This window comes from Neomonachus schauinslandi, chromosome 2, assembly GCF_002201575.2.
Source record: "Neomonachus schauinslandi chromosome 2, ASM220157v2, whole genome shotgun sequence".
Taxonomy (NCBI): Eukaryota; Metazoa; Chordata; class Mammalia; order Carnivora; family Phocidae; genus Neomonachus; species Neomonachus schauinslandi.
The window spans coordinates 17,032,450-17,058,362 of NC_058404.1; the positions used below are offsets into that span (position 1 = coordinate 17,032,450).

General features: G+C 40.6%; 1 protein-coding gene and 1 pseudogene across 1 annotated transcript; one reads left to right on the forward strand and one right to left on the reverse strand.

Moving 5' to 3' along the window:
• The first annotated feature begins 630 nt into the window (after nt 1–630).
• LOC110584266 (cytochrome P450 4V2) lies at nt 631–21,590 on the forward strand. The gene is made up of 11 exons (XM_021694289.1): nt 631–860; nt 5,304–5,416; nt 6,846–6,931; nt 7,718–7,908; nt 8,308–8,377; nt 10,219–10,345; nt 12,281–12,463; nt 15,270–15,372; nt 19,461–19,595; nt 19,688–19,867; nt 21,067–21,590. Exons 1-11 carry the CDS (start codon nt 647–649, stop codon nt 21,237–21,239), a joined length of 1,575 nt encoding a protein of 524 aa, XP_021549964.1. The 5' UTR covers nt 631–646; the 3' UTR covers nt 21,240–21,590.
• LOC110584094 lies at nt 15,845–18,989 on the reverse strand (annotated as a pseudogene).
• Nucleotides 21,591–25,913: the final 4,323 nt, after the last annotated feature.

Consider the following 25,913-nt stretch of genomic DNA (forward strand, 5'->3'; position numbering starts at 1 on the left):
GGGGGTGGAGGGGACCAAAAAAAAGCTCCTAAGGTTGAATTTCAAACCGGATGCCTCTTTATTTCAATTTTTACACATACTGTTGTCTCTAGCTGGAGTTCTGTGACCAGCAGCAGGGACCTAAAACCCAAAGCTCAGCCCACCTGGGCCACGCGCGGCTGCTTCAAATTGCACTCTCATTCTCCTCCCACTTCACTTAAGTGCCTTCATTTACATTCAGCAACACTCTATGGAACCCCCGAAGCTGTTTTCCCGGTCTTTCGGTTTCTGCTTGACCAAATAAAGAGGCCCGTGTGCATTACGTGGGTTTTTGCCGAACGCAGTAACAACCCCATCGGTGCTTTTCCTGGAGCCTGGGAGGCTCCCGCCTAGTCCCGAGGCCCAGGGCGGCCCCTGCAGCGGGAAGCCCGGGTCTCGGGGTCCCCGTTTCAGGGAGGCCAGGCCTGGGCCTGTCCCCAGTGGGAAGAGGAGGAAGGAGTGAGCGGGCCGGGCGCCACCTCTTCCCCCTTCGGGGCGCGCTGGCATCCCTGCGGAGTCCCGAAACTCCTCCCAGGACCAGCGCACTTGACCTCCAGGGGACCGACCAGCACCCCGCCCCTGCTCTCCGGGCAGTCTCGGTCCGGGTGCGGAGCAGACCGCTGGCGCGATGCTGGTGCTGTGGCTGGTGCACTGGGGGCAGAAGCTGCTGATGTGGGGCGCGCTGAGCGCCATCTCGGTGGGGGGCGCCACCCTAATCCTGAACCTCCTGCAGATGCTGGCGAGCTACGCGCGGAAATGGCAGCAGATGAGGCCCGTCCCCACGTTACCCGGCGCCTACCCGTTCGTGGGACACTCGCTGGGGATGAAGCCGGGCGGGAGAGGTAAGGGACCGCGCCCAGGCCGGCCGGCTGCCCCCGGGGGGTCGGGGGGCTCCCTGCCTGCGGGGCCCCCGCCTAGCAGGAAGCCCCAGGGTGCAGGAGCTCCTCGGGGCCTCAGCCGGCTCTGCACCTTCTCCCCGCGCGCCCGCCTTCTCGGCAACCGAGAGCACCTTTACTTGCGGTGCTGGCTTGTTAGGAGAGAAGAATCTGTCACCCGCTGGAGAGTGGATTCCCAGTTCTATCCAGTTTGCCCTGTGACACCTGATAATATTGTTAGGGCTCCCTGTTTCACGTGAACTTTTTCTTTATGCATAGGCTAGAACGCAGTATTTCTAACGTCCTGTCCTTCTGCGTTTTCTCTTCTTTCTCACTTCCTAGCTACTCCTATCTCAAAACACTTCCAGGCTTGTCTCTTGGCTGTTAAAGCCTGAAGGGCAGAAAGTTCCCTGGAACTGGGCAAGTATCTTAAAACAGTACCATCATCCTCCACCCACCCACTGGCCTCTGGAAAATCAGGGACTAGAGATTGATTTGAGACTTCTCTCCCTCCCCACATCGCAAGGCTTGACCACAACTTCCTTTCTCGACCTTCTTATTTTAGTTTTAAGGAGGTTACATAATAACAGTAAACTCTGAGGGCAGGGCCTTCTGGCAAACTTTCACAGCATGCTTTAAAGGCCTTAGTTATTACACAGTGAATTGTTTTCTACTGATATCTTTTTGAAGAGATTGATTTATGCTTTGTTGATGAGAAAAACAAAACACTTTAAGTTAGAAAGCTCTCAAAAGTACCTGGTTTTTACAGTTTCCCATTGGGGACAGTGAATTAGATCTTAGCACTTCACTTCATTTTAATGGGTGTATACGTTGGGATACCCAGAACTGAAAAAATTTGCCCAAAATGAAGTATTCTAAAATAAGCCTAGGGCCACAACCTTTAGTTTCACATCAGATTAATTGTAAATAACAGTTTTACAAGTTGAACATTAGCTCCAAAGCTTGAGGCATTCTTTTTCAGCTCAGACCCCCCTCCCCCAAAAGGCTGTCATTTCAACTTCACAGAAATAGATAAGGCCTCATGGGGGAGTGTTTATCAAAATATTGAAAATGTTTTCTAGCAGAAGAAATCCAAGTTAACTTTTCATCACCTAAACATCAATGTGACTAATGTTACAAACGATCCAATAATGCATTTAGATATATGAAAACCATGTTTGTAAAAATTATCTTAGTTAATACTAAAACCAGAGCTAACCTCTCCTTCCACCCTGAGGCCTTATAGCATTAAAAAATAATTGTGTACATATATTAATCTCCCACCCCCAAAAAGAAATAACATGCTTTAAAAAATCTCATCATATTCTTTTGGGAAATTTTTTTAAGAATTGAAATCTCCAGTGAATGAGACCTGTTTCAAAATATACGGTGAGTTGACTGGAATATTTAAAATAATTCTCCCTGGAGTTACTTTCTGGGTGAAGAGAATGACAATATACTGGCTTTTACAAAGGGACTTTTTAATCCAGCAAGTACTGGATTTTGGCATCAGGCAAAGCTCTGCTCACTCTAAATTTGAGAAGTTGTTTCAAACTCTCTAAAAGTAAGAGAGCAAGAGAAGAAAAAGGAACAGAGAAGAACTACAACAACAGCCAGAAAACACTGAACAGAATGGCAATATCAATAATTAAATGTAAATGGACTGAGTTCTCCAATCAAAAGACATGGTGTGGCTGAATGGATAGAAAAACAAGACCTATCTATATGCTGCATATGAGAGACTCACTTTAGACACAAGGACACACACAGACCGAACATGAAGTGATAGAAAAAAGATGTTTCATGCAAATGGAAACCAAGAGAAAGCTGGGAAGCTATACTTATACCAGGCAAAATAGACTTTAAGACAAAGATTAATAAAAAACCAAGAGGGCATTCCATAATGATAAAGGGGTCAATCCAACAAGAAGATATAGCATTTGTAAATATATATACACCTAACAGACGAGCACCAAAATATATAAGGCAAACATGAAAGCTAAGTTAGAGGGTTTTTTTTTTAAACCCTTTACTTGTAAAAGTAACTGTATGACAGAGTTATTTTAAGGAGTAAATTTAGTGCATGGTGTTTCTAGATCACTGTCTAGAACTTGGTTAGAGTAAGTTCCTTAATTTTCAATCAAACATGGAGCCCTGCCTTGTACCCAACATTGAGCTAAACAAAGTGGTTGATGTTCGATTATTCTAAGATATATCCCCTGTTCTCAGTGACCTTGACTCTTGGGCAGGAGGCTGTGCTTTTGATTTGTGGCCACTGTCCAAATTCTGGCCTCAATAATCTCACCTGGAGTTCTGCAGTTGACTTTTCATTGGCCTTTCAAACCAATCTCTTGCTTTTTAGTCCATTATGTCAACACCTGCCTTTTCCAACTGTTCTCTGATATTGGACCCGATACCTTCAGACCACGGGCTCACACTTTCCTGTCTCCTCTGTCAGATCAGACCAAGGCAGGCGGTGATTATCACAAAGCGTGGTATTTTGACACTGTTGATTTGACCCAGCTCTTTTCATAGAAACTTTGACAACTGTTTGGACCAGGAGACATTTTGAAGCAATAGGATGTAATGGTTAAGATAGCACATTGTAGCATCTTAACTGCCTTAAGTACAAAGGCAGATTTTGTCATTTACTAGCTCTGTGATATTGGGCAAGTTAGCTGTGCACAGTTTCCTCAACTGGGACAGTAATAATAGTGACTTTCCTCTATGGTGAGGCATAAAAGACCACGTACCAAGAACCTTAACACGAGCTCTGACGTATAATAACTTGCTGCAGTAAATGAACATGACATAATGGATGTTAGCTATTTTAGGATGATTATTACCAGGTTTTGATGTGCCGAAATATGCACTTTAAAAAAAAATCAGTGTTTATTTAGCATCATACGCGATGGACATCCGTGAGCCTTAGCTCCTCTCCTACTGTATTTTGTGCAGCCTGCCCTGAAGCTTACTGATGAATGAGGAGCAGAGATGGGCTAAGCATGTACACATATTGGCATTGAAAACGAGCTGAAAAGTTGAATGGTTCATTTTTTATGCCATGTCCATTTGTCCTTGGTGCCCAAATATCTATGTCAAAATAGCTCTGTCAAAAATCTTAAGTACTGTATTAGTAGCCTCACAGTGGGGTTGGAATTAGCCTTGCTGTTGTTAATCAGGCATTCCCTTTGTCCAGAAGAAGCCCTGAATTCCCATATGCCTACCAACTAGCCTGCCCCTCCCCACCCGTCCCTACCTAGATTTTCCCAGCAATTTCTGCCCCATTTCCTGACATGTAATCAACTCCCCAGCTAGGACTCAAATCCTCCCTTAACTTTATCTTGTTCGACTTGTGTTCTGAAAGCATGTCTAACCTTTGCCATGTCTTTTCTCTGAGGTCTGAACCCTGTATATTAATTCTTTATTCACTGGCTACTGTCCTTTGTTTCTACCCAGATGACATTCATCAATATGGCATTTCCTCACGGAGAGTTTTGTCATGGCTTGATCTCTCATAATGCCATACTGCATTCTCCAGAGGGGGGCCTCATGGAAAAGTGTTGACTCCCAAGTTTTCCACACTCCTTTGATGCTGCGGTTGGGATTGATGGTCATCATTTCCGCACACCTGAAGCAAGGGCCTGCCATATCACACAGCCAATGCCCCTAACCCTGGCAGCACTGAATCCCAGCCTTTTCCCCACCCCCAGTGGCCTCAGTATACCCAGGTGATCCCACCACATTAGTGCTATTGTCCTAAAATATGACTCCAGTCATGCTAGTCCTCATCAGAAACTTCCAATTACTCCTTACAGTATATAAAAGAAAATCAAAGCCTCCAACGCTCCAATCTCCTGTTCCAATGGTATCACCCCATCTTATGCTTTGGCTGCACCTTTGGGGAATTTCCAGACCTCCATGCTTCTGCTCTGCTGTTCCTGCTGCTTGGCTTACATTCTGTACGCCCCTGTTTCCCCTTTTCTGCCTATAAAAATACAACTCATTTTTTAATGCTCAAATGCCATCTCCTTCATGAAATTTTTTCAGCCCTCTCAATGAGAATCAATAACTCCTCAGACTAGAACTTGTCTTTTAGCAACCATTTCATTTTCTCTGGTGTTACAAAAGTCACCATCTTCCATGGTTAGAAGATCCTTGAGAGTAGGGATTGGGTCCTTTGGAGGTGCATGTTCCTTGGATGTTATCTTCCTCACAATTAAATTACCCTCGCCATTCAATCATGTCATTAAATAGGGACTGTGTGGTTTACCTTGAAGATGTGAGAGACGTGGGAAATATTAAGTGACTTGCCCAAAGTAAATAAGTAAACAAAAAACAAAACAAAACAAAAAAACAACTCAAAAGACACGACAAGAAACTCTTTGAAAATTAAATATTTTCTCCCAGAATTTTTTCAGCAGGTCATTTATTACAGCGAAGAATACCGACACCAGCCACTCCTGAAACTCTGGCTTGGGCCCATACCGGTAATAGCCATTTATAATGCAGAAAGCGTGGAGGTGAGTGTGCGGTCGGTATGACCACTATTCCACTGCATGTCTGATGGTGTGAGAGTCTCATCAGAATAAATACAGCAACAATGTTCTTATATTTAATTGAATTCAGTATATTCAGCATTTCATTACGTATTTTCGGCTATGTGGGTGCCATTTAATGCTTTCCAGATATCGTCTAAATCCTGGGGAGGGTAGCAGCCTCTGGACAAAGCAGCCTCTGGACACATTTGTTATCAGGTCCAAGATATCTGTTCTCCTTTTTTTTTTTTTTGAAAATCTGCATAGGGTATAGTTTTGTAGAACCATAAATAGATTATTCCGTAAGGTGAGCACACATGTTATCTGCCAGGCACTGTTTCAGGAGTCCAAAAATGTAAGACTAATAAAGTATGAGTGTTTTTCTTAAGGTGATCAGAGTCTCAGATCTGTTACAAATTTATTATTCCAAGGTAATTTTCTTAAAAAAGAATGCTCCCCTGATATTGATAGGGTAGATATCATTAATCCATGCTGTTGAGATAACTGCTCAGAAAGATTGTATACCTTTTACTTAACATTATGACACCAGGGAGATTATCTTGTGGTTTGATGAGAAAAGAATTTGGGTCAGGGAGTAAGAATGGGATAAACAGAGCTTCTTGGAACAAAATTAAACATAACTTCCTAGGCAATAATGCTGGGATATGTCTTTCTTAGTTATTGCAGTGAAAATGTTGAATTTCTCTGGTACCACACTGTAGGAGCCTGGTTCAGAATAGACAGTGAGGAGACAGGTGTAGGATTTCAGCCACTGCTGACTTGGTATGAGCAGGTCTGGTGTGTGTGAGAGATCTGTCCAAGAGTGCAGGACTGGAGTTAGGAGCCTGGGGAGCATTTTGTGCTCAGACCTAAATACTCATCCCTTCTACTCCACTTGGATTCTAGGTGATCTGATCACATTCATGGCTTTCAGTGTTACTCACATGCTGGAGATACTCAAATGTGTACTTCTAGGTCAAGTCTTTATCCTGAGCATCATTCCTGTTTCAGACCATAGCAACTTGAATGTCTCCAAGTCAGTATGCCCAAAAATGAACTTGAGATTTTTATCTCCCTGGACATGGTCATCCTTGGATTCATTTATCTTCTCTCTCCTATCCTCCCACCCTCAATAAATGACTCCACTTGGTTCCTAGTTCATGGTAGGATCCAGGGCATCATCTTAGACATTTTCCTTTTTCTCAACTCCATTTATTCCCAAGACTGAATGACAGTTATATGTTCAAAACTCTACCTGACTTTCTTTAAGGCACAGGAATAAAAATGAATCACAGAGAAATAATACTTATAAGATGTTCCTTTAAAAAGCAGTGGTCTAGCCAGGTAGAATTCAACTTAAGAGTTGAAATTGTTTTGATGTCTATATATCTCTCAATTTTTTTCTCTTTCCAAGGTAATTTTAACTAGTTCAAGTCAAATTGACAAATCCTATATGTACAAGTTCCTGGAACCATGGCTTGGCCTAGGACTTCTTACAAGGTAAGTCAGTGTAGATTTGTAAAGCTGTCTCATAGAAACAGTTACTTCAATAGGTAACGTGTTATGTCAGGAATGGCCACAAAGTAGTTCTCCTGTCTGCAAGACTGTGCTACCAGGAAGTGGGGGAGAAAGCTGGAAGGAAAGGTCTGGAGAACAATGGGCTCTGACAGAGAGGAGTCCAGGGTGTATGGTAATCTCCAGCCACGGGACTCAATAATGATGATGACCAGTGTTTCAAGAAGAGTCAGGTCCTGATGTATGAATGGAGTAAAGCAAAGAAGAACTTGGGGCAGGCAGATCTTGAAAATCTAGTGAAAAAGGCAGTCATCTCCAGCAAAGTATATGGAGCACAAAATCTCAGTCGGGAAATAGGACTCCATCCTCTGAGAGAGGGCCTGCCAAGAAAAAGGCAGGACCCTTGTGGGGTCTGTGGAGAATATGAAGATAGTAGAGATCAAAGTAGAATCATAGACCATAGGGATCATCTGAGGACTGAGGTTTTAATAGAGGGGAGAAAAAATAAATTTTAGAAACTCGGAGCTTGGAAATTTAGAAAAATTCTTAAATTTTTCAATTTTTATGAGTGCCTCTTTAAATTTTAGTAACATAGAATAATATCTAAACTATCCACATTCTGTAGCTATTTATGAATCTTTGTCATTCTGACCAAAGCATTTGAGAATCTATAGATTAAGCTCTTTGAGGAGAGTTTTGTTGACTTGGCTAAATTTATACTTTGTTTCTGATGTAGCGTCTCTTGTTTGTAACCATGTATTTTGTTTCTAGTACTGGAAACAAATGGCGATCTAGGAGAAAAATGTTAACACCCACTTTCCATTTTACAATTCTGGAAGATTTCTTAGATATCATGAATAAACAAGCAAATATATTGGTTAATAAGCTTGAAAAACATGTTAACCAAGAAGCATTTAACTGCTTTTTTTACATCACTCTTTGTACCTTAGATATAATTTGTGGTAAGTTTCATTGACTTGTTCCTAAAGTTACGGTATAGAGATAGGATGGCCCAAACAGAAAATAATATTCCAGTGGGAAGGTGACTGAGGGGATCTTGAAGGGATACTGGGTTTTTCAGGGTGGTCTTATTGCTCGGCCCCCTGGGAAGCAGCAGCCCCTGGGAGGGCTTTGAGCAAAACAGTCACAGAGCCAACATGCCTGGGAAGGCAGAGGGAAGAAGGAGCAGGAACAGGGAGTAGAAGATACAGGAGAAGAAGCAAAAGGGGGAGAGAACAATTTTAAAATCTCTGAGGACAAAAACAGGACTTATATCTTTTTTTTTTAAGTGTTTGCGATTGGAAAATAAACAGAGGATATGTGCTCGAACTGAATGGTTGCTTCTTGCCTGTGTTTTGCAGAAACAGCTATGGGGAAGAATATTGGTGCTCAGAGTAATGATGATTCCAAATATGTCCATGCAGTTTATAAGTAAGTGAAGTCCTTTTAATTATCTTTAAAATGGTTCCTGATTAGGGCTTAAAAAATTATAACTAATAATTTGTGAGTATCTTTTTCATTGTTTCAAAATGAAACTTTATACTGAAATGGACATAGTCATTTAAGTATGTATTTGGCCAGTAGCGGAATGGTTTTGTAAATCATGACACACCCAGATTATGCCATAATTTAAAATGATTATTTTGTAATATATTGAAAGATTATATTATGATGCTAAGTGATAAAGATAAAATGAGTTTTTTAGTATGATTACCACTAGGTATAAAAATTATTTATAGAAAGAAAAAACTAGAAGATACTATACCAAAATCTTAGCTATGGTTATTATTGTTTTGTGTGTGTGCTTCTCTTTCTTATACTGTTTTGTTTTTGTTGTTGTTCATTCTCCTTTCCCATAGTTTCTGCTCTGAGTATGTATTATTTTTTAATTGAAATAATCAATTTTACTTTAAAAATGGCTTGCAAGTATTCAACTATTAAGAGTCAGGGCCAGGATTTGAATTAATGTTTCCTATCTTTAAGTTCACTGTTCATTTCATTTTATTTTTATAAGTATTTACTGAGCATCTGTCACCTGCCATTTATGGCCTTAGGTGCTGAGTAGTTTTATAGCATCACACAAACAGGAAGAATAGCAGGGAGACACACATGGAAACAAACGAATGCAAACCTAAATTCTAATAATTGCTTAGAAAGAAAAGATCAAGTTGACATTAGAAGGAAAATGGGGTGGCACCTAGATGGCTCAGTCCATTAAGTGTCCAACTCTTCATTTCGGCTCAGGTCATGATCTCAGGGTTGTGAGATCAAGCCCCTCGTGGGGCTCTGTGCTGAGCGTGGAGCCTACTTGGGATTCTCTCTCTCCCTCTGCCCCTCTGCTTGAGCTTTGTCTCTCTTTCTCTCTTGAGAAAGAAAGAAAGAGAGAGAGAGAGAGGAAGAAAGAGACAAAGAAAGAAGAGAAAGAGAAAAGGAAAGGAAAAGAAAGAAAAGAAAAAGGAAAACAGGGACATGTCCTATGGATGAGTGGTCAGGAAACATATCTTTGAAGAACTGTCTAAAAGTGTCTAAGCCAGTCTCAAAGAAGGGGGATCTATTGAGGTCTTACTTCTTTATCACTGGAAATGACAAGGGAGGTACTCAGGACAGCTGTGTGACCAATGGGTATCTGACGAGCACTTCTTTTTGGAAGAGGGCAACCACTTGTATTCTGTCACTCCAGAGGAGTGATCAAGCTAATGAGTGGATATTAAAAAGAGGCAGATATCATCCCAACATGTGATCCAAGAGCCACAGCAGCCTTGGGAGGTCAAGAACTCTTTCTGAAGAAACAGAAGCACACATCAGATGGCCATCTAGTAAGGATGTTCTATAATGAATTCTTCCTTCTGCTAATGAAACCATTAAAATTTTAAGCTTCATTGGATATGTAAAAGCCCATGCATTCATTGTTGAGCATAAAACACAGGTCTCTTAGTAGCCTCTAAGACAAATCATCCTCATTTCCATATATTACCCTTGTTGAGAGCAGGCACCAAATAGGTGCTAAAGAAATACATTTTCCCCCATGTATCAGCTAATGTATTTTTTTTTAAAGATTTTATTTATTTATTTGAGACAGAGAGAATGAGAGAGAGAGAGAGCACATGAGAGGGGGGAGGGTCAGAGGCAGAAGCAGGCTCCCTGCCGAGCAGGGAGCCCGATGCGGGACTCGATCCAGGGACTCCAGGATCATGACCTGAGCCGAAGGCAGTCGCTTAACCAACTGAGCCACCCAGGCGCCCTCAGCTAATGTATTTTTATCCTATGTATAGAATGAGTGATGTGATACATCAGAGAATGAAGATGCCCTGGCTCTGGCTTGATTTTTTGTTTCTTATGCTTAAAGAAGGACGGGAACACAAAAGGAGCCTAGAGATCCTACATAATTTTACCAATAAGGTAAGTCCTCAGTTTATTTTTTTATTGTGGTAAAATATACCTAATATAAAAATTTGCCATTATAGCCATTTTAAATGTCCAACTTGGTGGCATTAAATACATTCACAATGCTATGCAGCCATCACCACTATCCATTTCCAGAACTTTTTTAAATCCATGACTTTTATGTTTTGTGAATATACCCGGTGTAGGACCATGGAGCCCGTGCCTCATAAAATTTGAATTGAATAATGGAAAAAAGTAGGCAACATGATTACATTTCAATTACGTATTTAGTAAATATTAATTAAGCACTTGTTAAGTGGCAAATGCACTATCAAGTGTTAGAAATATAGTAATGAGTAGGACATCTATGTTCCCTACTCTAAAAAGGGTTGTTTAGTAAAGGAGGATATCTATTAAAAAATGACAAAATGCAATATGAACTGTGAATATTTATTAACAAACAGGGTGCTGTATTAAGAGAATAAAAAGACGAGGATTATAAGGGTCTTATGGAAAACGTATGGAAAGACAGTAGTTTTCAAAGGCAAAGGGCCTTTATACTAGTATTTCAACTCGGAAGAAATTAAAATTAACTGGATATTGCTATTTTATGTCCAGTTCAACGATAACAAAGAGATAGTGATGTTGTTTTGGATATAGGATGTCAGTCTGTGTTAAAGATGAATCTAGAGCAATCACCTGGCTTAGGAGACTTGCCAACAGTTTGTATTTTATGGGTATAATTGAGTTCTTCCTCAGTTTTCATGCATTAATATCAATATCAATAATTAATGAATTTCAAACTGGATGAACAGTATTATTCATTTAATAAGTATTGAAAATTGCATACTGAATGCGAGGCACCAGGGGTTCCATCAGGAGATCTTGCGCTCAAAGAACTTAGGGTCTATTCATTCAAACCATTTAGTAGCAGGTTTGGTCAATTGCCTAATAGGAGAAAAAAAAGTTGAGTTGATGGGCTTTAATGCTTTCATTCATTCAGCAAATAATGAGCGTTCTCAAAATGCCAGGCAGTGCTCTAGAAGTTGTAAATATATCAATGAACAAAGACAAATTTGCTACCATGTGGGTCATACATTTGACTTAGAGGAGAAGGGCACAAAATAGGAAGTATAACATCATGCCAGATGGCAAGGGAAATGGGAAAAAATAAAGCAGGTTAGGGAAGATAGTGCTAGGGACTAGCATCGCAGGCATCAGGGAAGGTCTTTCTGATAGTGTGACAATGAGCAGAGATTTGAAAGAAAGGAGGGAGCCAGGCCTGCGGAGGAAGGAGGAAGGAGGAAGGAGTAGTCTCACCAGAAGGAACGGCAAGCAAACAGGTGAACTGATCGGCAACTTGCTATTTCTTTTTTCCAATACGACATGTAATTAGAGCGATGTGTAGTCTACTCTATAAGGATTGCATTCTCTCCAGCACCAATACTTTTAGAGATGATTATGCTATACCCCATTGGAAAGACTATAAAAATAGCACTTGAAAATTCTGAAGTTGCCTGACATTAAATTCATTTTTAGAAGTCTTATCAAATAATGCCCTAAAATAGGGGCGCCTGGGTGGCTCAGTTGTTAAGCGTCTGCCTTCGGCTCAGGTCATGATCTCAGGGTCCTGGGATCGAGTCCCGCATCAGGCTCCCTGCTCAGCGGGAAGCCTGCTTCTCTCTCTTCCACTCCCCCTGCTTGTGTTCCCTCTAGCTGTCTCTCTCTCTCTCTGTCAAATAAGTAAATAAAATCTTAAAAAAAAAAATAATGCCCTAAAATTGAACAGGAAGCTTGACTATACTTTTACAAGAGCCTAAGTTATTGTGATAGCAAGGATAGGAAAGGTTTAGAAAAAATAAGCTAAAGAAGCTAGTATATTTTCATAGGAAAGTGTATTTTTAGGTTATAATAAATTGCAGACAAAACATGTCATTGTTTAAATCATAGGTCATCGCTGAACGGGCCAATGAAATGAAGAGAGAAGAACCCGGAAGTGTTGACAAGGACTCTTCCCCCTTCAAAACTAAACACAGGGCTTTTCTTGACTTGCTTTTAAATGTGACTGATGATGAAGGGAACAAGCTAAGTCATGAAGATATTCGAGAAGAAGTTGACACCTTCATGTTTGAGGTATTCTATGTCATCGTGTTATTTTCAGGTATCACTAACTAAACCTCAGTTATTTTTTAGAATCTTTAATATTTTTTAAGTTTAATGAAATTTTATTTATTTATTTTAAAGATTTATTTATTTTAGGGGGGAGGGGCAGAGGGAGAGAGAGAATCCCAAGCAGACTCCCCACTGAGCACGGAGCCCCATGTGGTTTTCCATCCCACAGCCTGAGATCATGACCTGAGCCAAAACCAAGAGTTGGACGCTTAACCGACTGCGCCACCCAGGCGCCCCTAATGAAATTTTAAAGTAGCTTAATATAACTAAGGAAGAGTCATTAGATTAGCATTAAAGATTATAAAATTTAGGAACCTAATTAAGTATCAGAACAATTTCCTTGTTCAGAAAATCTTTGATTCATGGTGGGTACAGTGTAGACACATTTTTTTTTTTTCCCCTCAAGAAAACCTAAGGTCTGTCAGGCTTTTCTAAGCAGAAGAGCAGCCAGAAATTACTATCAGTCTCTATATCACTTCGGGCTTCCTTTTAATCTCTAAAACTCATGAGTCTCTTCCTTCACTAGCTTCTTTTAAAGAAGCCTGTTTTCTTCCTGCCTCTACCAGTGAGTACTTAGCTACTGCTCTGAGCTGCCCTAACTAAAGAAGAAAGCAAGAGCCCTCCCGTAGAGAATTTAACCAGTTTGTAAATCTAAAAAGATTTCTGATCTTCAAATAATAATAGCAATAATAAAAGATGCAGTTTTTACAGAGATAATTCTAATTAACTATATTAAATATTACAAGGAGTGAGTCTCTCAATGTGTGGATTGCCAAGTAAAGAAATGGTTTTTTTAAGCACCACGTGGTAGTATTTTGGAAGTGGAGGAAAGCAAAAGGCATCAGTGGTTTTCGACGGCTCAGCATATGCTCAGTGGTGTGTTACCTGCTCCGCCTAGAGCCGTCTGGATGCGATGCTAGCGCTCATCTGTCCGATCTTCCTGAGGGAGGACAGTCTGCATGCTGGAGTGGAAAGCGGGCGGTGTTGAGCGTCTGTCGACTTGGGTTCTCCTCCTGGTTCATACTGGCCATATGAGATGCTTTCAGTCATCCCCGATCTCTGTCACAGCTTTCCTGTGTAAAATAGAGAGATGGCCTAGATCAGTGATTTCAAACTTCTTTTTTAAGCAGAGCACTTTATTGAAAAGAAATGTTATGCAGAAAATCAGAAAATGGACATCTACTTAGCTAAAAAGTGGAGAGGGGTTCAGCATGTGGGCTCTGGGGCCAAGTCCCAGCCATACCTTGTCCTGGAGGTGTGACCTTGGGCACCTCATCCAGCCTTTCTGGGCTTCAGCGTCCTCATTGTCAGACAACGGGCCTCACTGATTAGATTAATAATTTTTAAAGTGTCCTGAGAGGGACACCTGGGTGGCTCAGTTGGTTAAACAGCTGCCTTCAGCTCGGGTCATGATCCCAGGGTCCTGGGATCGAGTCCCACATCGGGCTCCCTGCTCTGCAGGAAGCCTGCTTCTCCCGCTCCCTCTAGTGTTTCCCCCACTTGTGCTCTCTCGCTCTCTCTCTGTCAAATTAAAAAAAAAAAAAAAAAAAGTAAAATGTCCTGAGAATCGTGCCTGACACGTAGGAAGTATGTAGCAGATATTGGCTGTTATTCAGTGTTGAAGGGGAGAGACCTTCTCACATCTCCACCCTGTATACACACACACACACACACACGTGCATACACACACACGGACACATACACACATACACTGTCATCCATGCACCTATACGGACACATACATTCATGTATATGGCACACACACATCCATCTCCCACTGGTGACCTCTCACACTCATGAAAACAACCAGACCAGTGAATGATCTCTTTCTTCCAGTTTTAACATTCTTTGAAATCCTGAGTTTTTTTCTTTGCATTGAATAAGAAGCATGCCCCCGACTGTAATAGTGAGACCTCCTCCCTAAGGTGGATGTGCCCTGCCTTTCATTGCCTGGCTGCCAGCCACTAGATATGCAGGTTTTTGCCCCTGCCCGAAAATGTGAATAACAGTATCAAGTATTTCGTGAAGTTTTTGTGAAGAACAATTGTGTTAGTTTCTGCCAAAGTACTTAGTGTTTTGCCTAGAACTCAGCACATATTAAAATGAAGATATTTATCAACTTCTTGCTGTGGAGAATGCTCAGAACTGCATATATACTCCCTGGTGTCCAGCATCGACAGGTAAAGCCTACCTTGCAAAGGAGGGGGAAGTAGAGAAGTACAGATCTGGCAAGCTGGCTCACAAAAATCAGACTTTTCCCGCCTTTTCTTTTTTTTAAGATTTTATTTATTTATTTGAAAGAAAGCACGAGCACGGGGTGGCAGGCAGAGGGAGAAGCAGACTCCTCGCTGAGGAGGGAGCCCGATGCGGGGCCCGATCCCAGGACCCCAGGATCACAACCTGAGCCGAAGGCAGATGCTTAACCAGCTGAGCCATCCAGGTGCCCCTGGACTTTTCCCCCTTTAAAACTGCCTGGTGCGCCTGTTCCTTGGAATGCCCCTTTATTGGCATAGCTGAACCACTTCTCACCAAGTAGAAAGCTCCATGTAGTGGTGAAATGTCTCTCTAAGCATGATCCTCCACCTTGAAGGGATTATTTTACATGTTTGCTTCTCACCAAGGTGAGATGCTGTGTGCAATTAATTTGTTATGTTCTGGAGTCACACTGCAGCTGTCAAATCCAGAGACAGTTCAAAACAGAGTCATCATTCGTGACCTTTTCAGTACAGCTCTGCTTCTTAAGCCATGTTTCTTCTCACATTTGTAGGGCCATGATACAACAGCAGCGGCAGTAAACTGGTCCTTATATCTATTGGGTTCTTACCCAGAAGCCCAGAAACGAGTGGACAGTGAACTGGAAGAAGTGTTTGGTATGTTTGGCCCCATCATTAGCTGCTCTATGGGTCCCAAGTCCACTGAAACCAATGCCATTCATGTTCATCGAGGATGTGCAGTAGGACCTGTTGTAGAGACACTGTCATAAGCAGGAAAGCTCCCATATGGGACCCCTTCCAGTACTGGAGCCTTTGCAAGGCCTTTTCTGCTCATTTACAGGCATTTGCTACCTGCCTGGCATGTGACTGCATTGGGCTAGATGCTGGGGTTGCACAAATAAATGCTGTATCTCCAAGGACCTCACTGCTTAGTAGATGAGCCAGCCATTGTGCATGAAGCATGGAGTCCTGGCTATGCACTTGAGTGACATGGAGAAGGTGCTCTTTGGGAGCAGCGAGGAACAGGTGATGTTAGTTAGAGGGCGTCCAGGAAAGCTGTTCCATATTGGATAGCATCTAGCCACAAATGGGAGGAGAGGTGGGGTCTGCTGGTGGACATAAATTTCTATTATATAACCAGCAATCTGCTGGTTATATAGCTAGTTATACAAGGTATAGGACTGTAGGTAAGGAGTCCTAGGCTGAAGCCAATAGGGATGTCATCAGAGGCCCAGTCTTGCTCTTTTTTCTCTCTGTTCTTCACCATTGTGGCTTTTGTCTTTTTGATTGTTGTTCTAGGTCTCATGTTTGTCTTCAAGACAAGAGGAAAGGGGAAGGGGGAATGAAGGATGTATTAGTTTCCTGGGGCTGCTATAACAAATTCTATAAACTGGGTGGCTTAAAACAACAGATATGTATTCTTTCACAGTTCTGAACACCAGAAATCCAAAATCATTATTGCTGAGCCTAAATCGATGTGCTGCCAGGTTGTTCTTCTGGAAGCCTAGGGGAAATCTGGTCCTTCTCACTTCTGGTGCCTGCCAGCATTCCTTGGTTTATGGTCCATCACTCAAATCTCTGCCTCTATTCACAGCACCTTCTCTTCTCTCTCTCTGTGTGTGTGTGTGTGTGTGTGTGTGTGTGAGAGAGAGAGAGCGAGCGAGCGAGAGCTCTCTTCCTCTCTTATAAAGACATTTGTGATGACATTCAGAGCCCACCTGTATAATCCAGGATAATCTCCCCATTTTTAGATCATTAACTGAATCAAATCTGCAAAGACACCCTTTTCCCAAATAAGGGAACATTTACAGGTCCCAGGGATTAGTACTTGAGATATGTAGGGGCCATTGCCAGCCGACCACAAGGGGCCACACATTGTGCCATCACTTTTATCCTTTGTTTAATCACACATCACATGGCTCCCAAAGCTGGGAGGAGAAAATGAAAGATTGGGTCAGCCAACCAACAAAGTGTATCTGATGCAGTTGCATCAAGAAAAGAACGAAGAAAGGAAAAATGAAGATAAAAGGAGGAGAGGGCAGGCATTCTAGAATGAGGAGAACAGATGGACAATGACACAGAAGTGGAAACGTTTGGAGGACAGTAGTAAATAGCGGCAGCTAGAATTTAGAACATATAGCAGAACGTATTGAAAGATGAGGTTGGACAAGTAGTTTATGTGTTGAGGTTGGACAAGTGTTCATGTGATGTGAGGACTAGAATTTCATATCAAGAGGGAAGACTTTATTTTGTGGAATGGAGACAATCTAAACTTATTGGCTCTGTTTCTATAGTCATTTTTTTTTCTGTATTGATTTTAATTTCTCTCATATTGCCTATGGTGAATTAATTTGGTCTTTGAAAAGCTCACACATTATTTTGGGATACGTTCACATTTTGTATCCTCTACAATGTGTAGCTCATTGCTGGTCTCAAAAATACTTTTTGATCTCATATAATTAAAACACCATTATTCTAGATGCTTTATTCTGCTCCTCCTCATGTTTTCTTTGATGGTATGGTGCCTCACTTTTTCTTCTATCCCCAGTATTAGCTCTAAAATTTCATGAGCAACTAATCTTTGGACATTGAGTTGCAAGTATTAATTCCTCTTGTTACACATAAAATTAACCATTTATTTGTGTATGTTTAGTTGTATTGTAACAAAGCAACTTGTAACTGATCATCCTTTTCCCCCCAGTGAAACAAAAAGAAAATTTTAAAATAAACAGGAAAATAATTACAATAGAGAATGTCAATTCCAGATAAGGTCTTACAGGCTCGCTGTGTCTCCCATCAAGTGGTAGGGCTCAAGTCCTGAGGAGAGAATTTTATTTCTAAAGTGTCATCCTAAACTGCAAGGATGCCCATTAAACAACACAATTAAACATGCCAAAGGAGAAATCATGTTGTCAAGATGCCCACTTCACCTGCCTAAGCATCTCTAACCCACCCTTCCCTGATCTTCTAGAAACCCATTTAAAAACAAATAAATAAAAGCACAAGAAAGTAGACAGATACATATTGGTAAATGCTAACTGTCCATATTCACGTAAAGACACAGTGTAATCTCTGAGCCCAATATTGAGGAAAAGGAGAAGAGCTAGAATTCTGTGCACTACCACATGGGGACCAAGCACTCCCCAGCTTCCAGCAGAGCTAAGGGAGCAGAAGGGTTGTTTTTTTGTTTTTGTTTCATTTTGTTTTAGTTTTTTTGGTCCCCCACAGAGCACAATAGTGTTGTTTATATGAAGTTTTGGTTGAGACAGAAAGGGATAAAAATGAATTGGAATAGAAAAGGGTAGAGTTTCTCTTCCCAGTGTATTGTGCTCAAGGTATTGCCCCCCCCCACCCTGCCCCCAAATAAGTTGAGAACCATGGTGTAAAGGAGAGAAGAGAGATTTCAAGAACATCATGACTGAGCACAAGGGGACTGGAGAAAATTAAAACAAGAAGATTGGAATCCATCAGTCTTCCATTTGTCATCTCCTCCAGCCTCTTGTCCTCCCTCCCCTCTTCATTAGTATATTCTCCTCCTCCTCCATCCCCTTCTTCATCATCCATGTCAGGAACGAAGTGGTACTGTCATGGATTTGGCCAAATACCATCTTGGATGTCCTCTCCTAACTCATCTGTACCTGCATAAGAATGGTCAGTAAACCAGAGAAAGAAGCTCTCTGGTTCCTCATGCTCCCTCTTCCTGCTGGCTTTATTTTGCATTTGACTTGAGCATCTTATCAAATCCTTTCAATTTCCATTTGATTTCAGTAGGCTTTGAAGATGGATCACATTCTCATTCAGATGAAATTCTTTGGAGAGAAATTTATTTTTGAAGGAAGGGTTTTTTTTTATCAAAATGAATATCTATTCTATAACCTGATTTAATATCTTCAAATTCGGTCACTTTGACTCTGGTCAGATAATACAGTGCCTCTTCATCTTCCTCTCCAAGTAATGGCAGATTTGTGGGTGGCTGACAGATGTTGTTACCCCAGAATTTGGGATTTAGGTGATCAATTCCAACCTCCTTTGAAAACACAGTTGGGGTGGTTTGTTATACTTCTGTTATCCCTTCAAAATTCTTCACTGGTTTTTTCCTTAAGTCCATCTATTTCATTTTGTACTTCATCAGTATGTTCAGTTGCTCCTTGCTATTCTTTTCCTTCCTGTGGCACATCCAGAGAGGGAGAGGTTGATGTCTCCTCTGGCCTGGAGGCAGGAGGCAATCTTAGTGTCTTTGTTTGACACAGGAACAAAAAGCATTTAGGGGCCATGTTGGGGGGAGAGTCCAAGAATCTGACCCAAGAGAAGATGCACATCTGGAAGCTCTGACAACTCAAAATTAACCATTTTAAAGTGTATGATTTAGTACATTCACAATGTTGTACAACCGTTACTCCATCTAATTCCAAGACATTTTCAGTACCCCAAAAGGTAACCCCGTACTGTTAAGCAGCCATACCCCATTCCCTCTTCCTCCAGCCCTGGCAACCAATAATTTACTCTCTGTCTCTATGGATTTACCTGTTCCGAGAACTTCCTATGAATGGAATCATACTATGCATGACCTTTTTTGTCTGGTTTCTTTCACTTAACACGTCTCATTTTATCAGGTATAATATTAGAAATCCTACTTTGGCTGTAGGTATTTAACATTTGGTGCTTTGATTAATTCCTCCTTGATGTCCCATTCCCCAAGCCCGTAGAGTTCTTTCATTGTCATCTCATGTATTTCCTTTAACCAGGGAAGTCTGATCGTCCTGCTTCCTTAGAGGACCTGAAGAAACTCAAATACTTGGAATGTGTCATTAAGGAGAGCCTTCGCCTTTTTCCTTCTGTTCCTTTATTTGCCCGTAATCTTACTGAAGATTGTGAAGTTGGTAAGAACTCTGTAATCAGGAGAGTAGGGAGAATGGATTTTTTGATGTCCATCTTACTCCATTCTTACGACATATTGCCTACCTCTTGACAGGGGGTTACAAAATTGTGCAAGGCTCTCAAGCCATCATCGTTCCCTATGCACTGCATAGAGATCCAAGATACTTCCCAAATCCTGAGGAGTTCCAGCCTGAGCGGTTCTTTCCTGAGAATTTGCAAGGACGCCATCCATATGCATACGTGCCCTTCTCTGCTGGACCCAGAAACTGTATAGGTTTGTATCCATCAGAATTGGTTTCACCTTTTCAGCCCACATGGTAGTGGGTTTCTCAGAATAATTTCTTTGAGATGTAGTGTCTCATAGGCAACAGTCTTAAAAAACTGGTCTCCTTTCTCCTCCCCCTCACTATACATTACTGTTCCAAAAAAGACTGTCATAAGGATTAATTTTCTAGGACTGCCATTACAAAATACTACCAGCTGGTCTGGTTTAAACAACAGATAATCATTTTCTCATATTCTGGAAGCTGGAAGTCTGAAATCGAGGGGTCAGCAGGGTTGGTTTCTTCTGAGGCCTTTCTAAAGCTCAGCTTATGGATAGTCATCTCCCTGTATCTCCACGGGGTCTTTCCTGTGTGTTTCATGTCCTCATTTCTTCTTCTTTTTTTTTTTTTAAAAAAACACCAGTCAGATTGGATTAGGGTCCATCCATGTAACCTCATTTTAAGTTAATTAACCTCTATAAAAATCCTATCTGCAAAAACAGTCACATTCCGAGGTACAAGGGTTAGGGCTTCAACATATGAATATGGGGGGACACAGTTCAGCCCATAACATAAAGCACAATCAGTTACATGGTAGAGTTTTAAAATGTTGTTGATTTTGGATCAAAGTAGAATATATTTTATATAGTAGAAAACTTATTTGTAGTGATTAGCTGTATTTAACCTAATATCTGTGTTTGTTGCTTTTAAGAATTGCATCTTGCAAGATGAAAACATAGAATGCTTACCATATGGCCAGCTGAAGTACTTAAAACAAAATGAATGCACATCACCATGCATTACAAACACTTTGGCTTTAGGATCTCTAGCATTTTATCATCCATGTAAATGCAGGTGTTAGTAAAATGAGGTCAGATTTAAATGGATGAATCTGAAGCATATTTACTATAGTAAATTAAAGGCCCAATAAGAAAGCCATCTAAAGTAGTGACTCTCATGCTTCAGTGACCAGAATTCATCTGGGTTATTGCTCAAATACAGATACCTATCCCACCCCAACTATTTGGATGCACTGGGTAGGAGCAGAGAAGGGAACTGAAGAATCTTCATTTTTAACAAACATCCCAAGGATTCTGATTGTCCCTACTGTGGAAATATAAAGTCGCTTGCTTCCTCTAATAGGACCTATGATTTCTCAGATTTAAGATATATGTATAAATAAAGTAATACTATTTACATTAATTTGAAGGTCAAAGATTTGCCATAATGGAAGAAAAGGCCATTCTTTCCTGCATCCTGAGGCATTTTTGGGTAGAATCCAACCAGAAAAGAGAAGAACTTGGTCTAGCAGGAGAGTTGATTCTTCGTCCAGCTAATGGCATCTGGATCAAGTTGAAGAGGAGAAATGCAGATGAATCCTAACCATATAATTGGACTGTGCCTTTGTCATGTAAAAGTTCTTTCTTGAAGGAAATTGGATTTATAATTTCTAGATCAGAGTTCAACACTCTTAGTCCCTAGACCTATTTCTTTCTTGTCCCTGCTTACGTTGCGGTCAAGTCCAACAAAGAGTTTTATATTTTCATCACCACCATAGATCTTACCCTTGGTTTTGATCCCAAAAGTAGAGTTAACTGATGATGGCACCCAAATAAACATAGAATAAGTTTTTCAACAGAGGTAGCCACTGACCAACTCAATTTCAATTGGCAGATCCAAAGGATATAATTTAATTAAAGTTCCAGAATTTTTTTTAAGGTATTCTTATTGACTGGGGAACATATATATGCATGTACACATATGCATTTACTTTGAAAAGGGTGATTAATTAAGTACTTAGACATAAGAAGCTTAAGTTTTTAAATTATATGAGTGGCATCAATTATGAGAAGAATTATTATTATAGCACTTTTTGGATTTTATCACCTAGAGTAGATAATTTGTAAGTTGACTCATAGGTTCTGTTCCTATTTCCCTTTTGACTAAGTCCTTATAGCCATGACTTCATTATTCATAGTATCACAACTACCCTTATATATCGTACAAGGTTGGGAAAGATTCCTCTTGGTAATAACCAATCCCCCACATTGTGTCAGGGTTGAGTAATGGCTTTTGGAGCTGGATGGTCCTTATTGCTTATCTAGATGTACTCCCTTTTATTAGAAGAAGGGAATGAGGTCAATGAGAAGGTAAGTTTCTGCCCAGAGTCATGCCACGAGTGGGCGATAGGGCCAGATATAGAGGTCTGTACTCTATATCTCTCCACTCCCAGTGCTATAGGCTTCACTATGTCTGCTTTTACTTTATTGGAACTCAGGTCTGTAACTAGATGTGTCATTACAACAGAGATTTTCTGCCTCTAATTTTGGATATCTCTTCTAGAATTCTTCCATCATTAAAGGAAAAGATAAGCCATTCATCTATATTTAGTAACCAGTAATATCTCACTTAGTTTAGGGTTAGGCGAGTAAATTCAATGCTCCAGAACATACCTATCGAGCTGATAGCTGACATACATTCTCTGAATTTTAATTCCATAGGTAGTATCTCTACTCCCTCACTCAGTGACTTTAAAAAACAACATTTAATAAACTTAATAAGATTGTTTTTTCAATACTCCCAAGGCAATAGCAGATAGAAGCAACAAATTAAGAGGATGGAATTTCTATTCTTCAAAGGATATCAGAGGAAGAGATTATAAAACCAAAGCCATTTGCAAGCACTTCAGGCTGAGTTATTTAGGGCAGGGTCAGAAGCTCTACCCACATTACAATCCCAAGAAACCCTTGTGCAGACAACCCAGTTGCTAAATTGATGAGAAAAAGTCAAGGAAGTATATGATACAGTTGAAAAAGAGTCCCATCATATGCTTACCTTTGTTATCTAAAAAGTGGATATAGGCGGAAAATCTTATTCCCAGATGACTATAGATAATCAAAGTTTTATTCTTGGAAATTAGCATTATTTCTCAATTTTATGCATTTAGATATAAAACTTGTGTTATTTTTCCTTCCTTTCCTTTTCTTCCCCCTTTTCTGTTTTTAGTGACCCTACATTGGATGTAAAACTAAATTTAAAGTAAAACATTTTTTGATGTTACCTTTTAGCCTAAGGTCTTCATGTGGCCCCAGAATAATTTGTTATTTGTGTTTTAATGGGAAATTCTCTTAACCATGTTAGAGGTGGAATTGAGAAATTATGTTATACTCTGTGGTATCAAAATGCAGATGCTGGCTTTTTATTTTTTTTTAAATAAGAGGATGATCTAATATCTGTGACGCTATTACCTGTCTTACTACTGCTTGACAGAGGTATCTCAAGAAAAATAAATTTTAATCATACATGCTACATTTTATTCTAAGAATTGATGTCAGTTTGAAATATAGATAGGTTTAAAGGCAAATTAGTGGGTGACCAATTCATAATGAGTAATAAAAGAAATAGCACGTTTGAGCTGATGTCAACAGTACTACTCAGATTTTCTAACAAAATTTTCCTTGTACCATTGTCATAGACTGATTTTGAGTTTTCCTGACTCTGAAGAATTAACCAGAGGAGAAATAGAAATACCAACACATTTTGCTCAGCAGAAACTGAAATCTCCCACAGAAGCCTGGGAATCAGCAAAACTATCAGCATCATTGGATCTCAGGCATTTATAGTCTAGAAACCTTACCAGGTGATGGATTAGTGAACTGATTGATGTTCTGTTCATTGTCAAGACAACTAAAGAATGTCAGTTTTTGGACCAAGTGACCTGTCTCACAGTGAAAGAAATGCTGTGGAAAAAAAATCAATTTTTACTCTGGAATATATCTGGAAGACGAAAATGTTTTTCTTTCCAGCATCTAATGAGATGCTGGTAGGCACATGACAAATTTTTTAGTCTGTCTGGAAACCTCCCCCCCTTTTTTAAGGAACAGTACCCTCTTTATCTTTGGAACTATCCCATGATAAATACCTCCTCCCTTTTATTAAGGAACAGTACCCTTTTTATCTTTGGAACTATACCATGATAAATACCTCCCCCCTTTTTCTTCCGTTTCTCACCTTTTTGCTTCCCCAACATGCACACTGTGAATACACAGTTTTAGTTGATGATGCCATGTTCTTAGGCAATCTTGTTCTCTTGACTTAAGTTGATTAACCCAAGCAGGGGCCAACTCTGAGTTCTGCCTTTGGGAATCAGTGGAGGTTTTAAGTTGTGAGACTGGGGATCAACTAACTGATAGTTGAGCCTCTGGAGCAGCCACTAGGAGATGGGAAGAAGGTGATGGGTAAAGAAGAAGCAGAGGGAAGAAATGGAGAGAATCCTGGAAGGTCCACATCCTGCATTCCAGGTGATGCTGAAGCTCACCTGCATGTCTGCCCTGTGCACTGTTGGGTTGTTCTCCTCTACCCTGGAGCTCAAGGGCCAGGCTATTGTCATTTTGCTTAGGTTGATTGTCTTTCATTTCTAACCAAAAGCAACTTAGTGTTTGTCAGCTCAGCTATGGGATGAAGGAAGTTGCTCTATTCTTTGGACATGATCTTAGATTTTCATCCTCTGTCCTTTGTGCTGTTCAATACTTCCCTAGGCTGGATAACATCAGCCAATAACATATGTCTGCTAGTCATTTGAATGCAATAGAATTTTTAATAAGATTTAACTGACATTGTATTAGTTTCAGGTATATAACACCATGATTTGATGTTTTTATGTATGTGAAATGATAAATGCAATAGCATTTGAGGACATACAGGGTTTCCATCTTTTCTAAGATGATAGGAAAATGAAAAGTCCAGTGCTTTATTTTAGAATATAGCTGGGATTAGCCGAACACAAGAGTCTAGTTTCTTAGCTCCCTCCCGATGTATTCCCCAGAGTAGTTCATCATTATTTCTTGCTTTAATTAAACCAGATTCACCCCAGTTTTCATTCTGGCTATCTGTATTCCAAATTCCAGGGACAAATCTCTCATCTGTAATTACTACGAATGGACTGTGTATTCTCTCCTCTGCTTCTTGTGCAGAAATTCACCAAACGGGAGTATTTCTTTGGACCTTTTACACTGAATTCAATTTCTAAATTTACTCCCAGCCTGCAGCTGTTCCTCCCCCAGCTCTCTTGATCCCATGAGATACCTTGTGGTCCCTCCTTTTTCCTTCCCATCACTTCCTGCCTCCTCCTCCCCAGAATTTCCTTGTGATTGCGGTTCACATGAGTCCTTTCCTGTCTTTCCTGGTATTCGCCAATGTAGGTCTTGTGGAAATTAAGGCTGTACTCAAACTCCTATTTCTATATCAAAAACTTATGATAGCCTTTAACTCAAAAGAAGATCATTACTGTATGTAGGCATGATTATCTTATTTCTAGAATGTTTTAAACTTATTTTTGAATGCTATACATAGTTTAAAAATATGTGTTTTAGCTGAATGGTAAGGGGTGTGTCAGCACAAGCCTGCTTCCTGGGCACTCCCAGGACGGAGGCTTACCTCTCTTTCACCATATTGTACTCTTGGCCTCCTTTCTTGCTCAAGTCAATCGCCAGTTTGAAGTTTTATGCTTACGGAAACAGAATAAATTTATTTATTTTTTTATTTATTCTTTAATCCACTCGGACACACTTAATGTTCTTCATATGGCCACAGCTTTGTAGGCATGTGATTGTGCTTCAGGCTTTTTGGCCTCCTGTGCCTCCATCATTAATTGTTATTCCATCAGTACTGCTTGATGTTGTATCCAGGGCTGATTCCTTATCACCGGAAACAATGTTGTTTATGAAAGCCAAGGACGGCAGTGTCTCCTATTGAGCAATTAGATGGAACCTCAAGAGGACATCTGCTCCCCACAGAGCATGTTCATGGGATTAAGGCCAGTCTGGCTATTAGTCCAATAATTGCTGTCAGTGGTATCTATGACTGGCAGCTCATCCTCACTTATAAGAGTGACAGTGACTCTCATACGTGACTTAGATGGTCCACAACTGTGGGTAAAGGACCATCCTGTCCTCAATATCTTGCTCTCTTCCTTCTTTCCTTCCTTCCTCCCTTCTGCCGTCCCTCCCTCCCTTCCTCCTTCCTTCCTTCTCTCTTTCTCTGTTTCTCTCTCTCTTT

Coding starts and splice junctions, on each gene's coding strand:
- LOC110584266 (XM_021694289.1), top strand. CDS start 647: ATGCTGGTGCTGTGGCTGGTGCACTGGGGGCAGAAGCTGCTGATGTGG. Junction 6,932..7,717: donor GGCCTAGGACTTCTTACAAG/GTAAGTCAGTGT, acceptor TTTTGTTTCTAG/TACTGGAAACAAATGGCGAT. Junction 10,346..12,280: donor TACATAATTTTACCAATAAG/GTAAGTCCTCAG, acceptor TTTAAATCATAG/GTCATCGCTGAACGGGCCAA.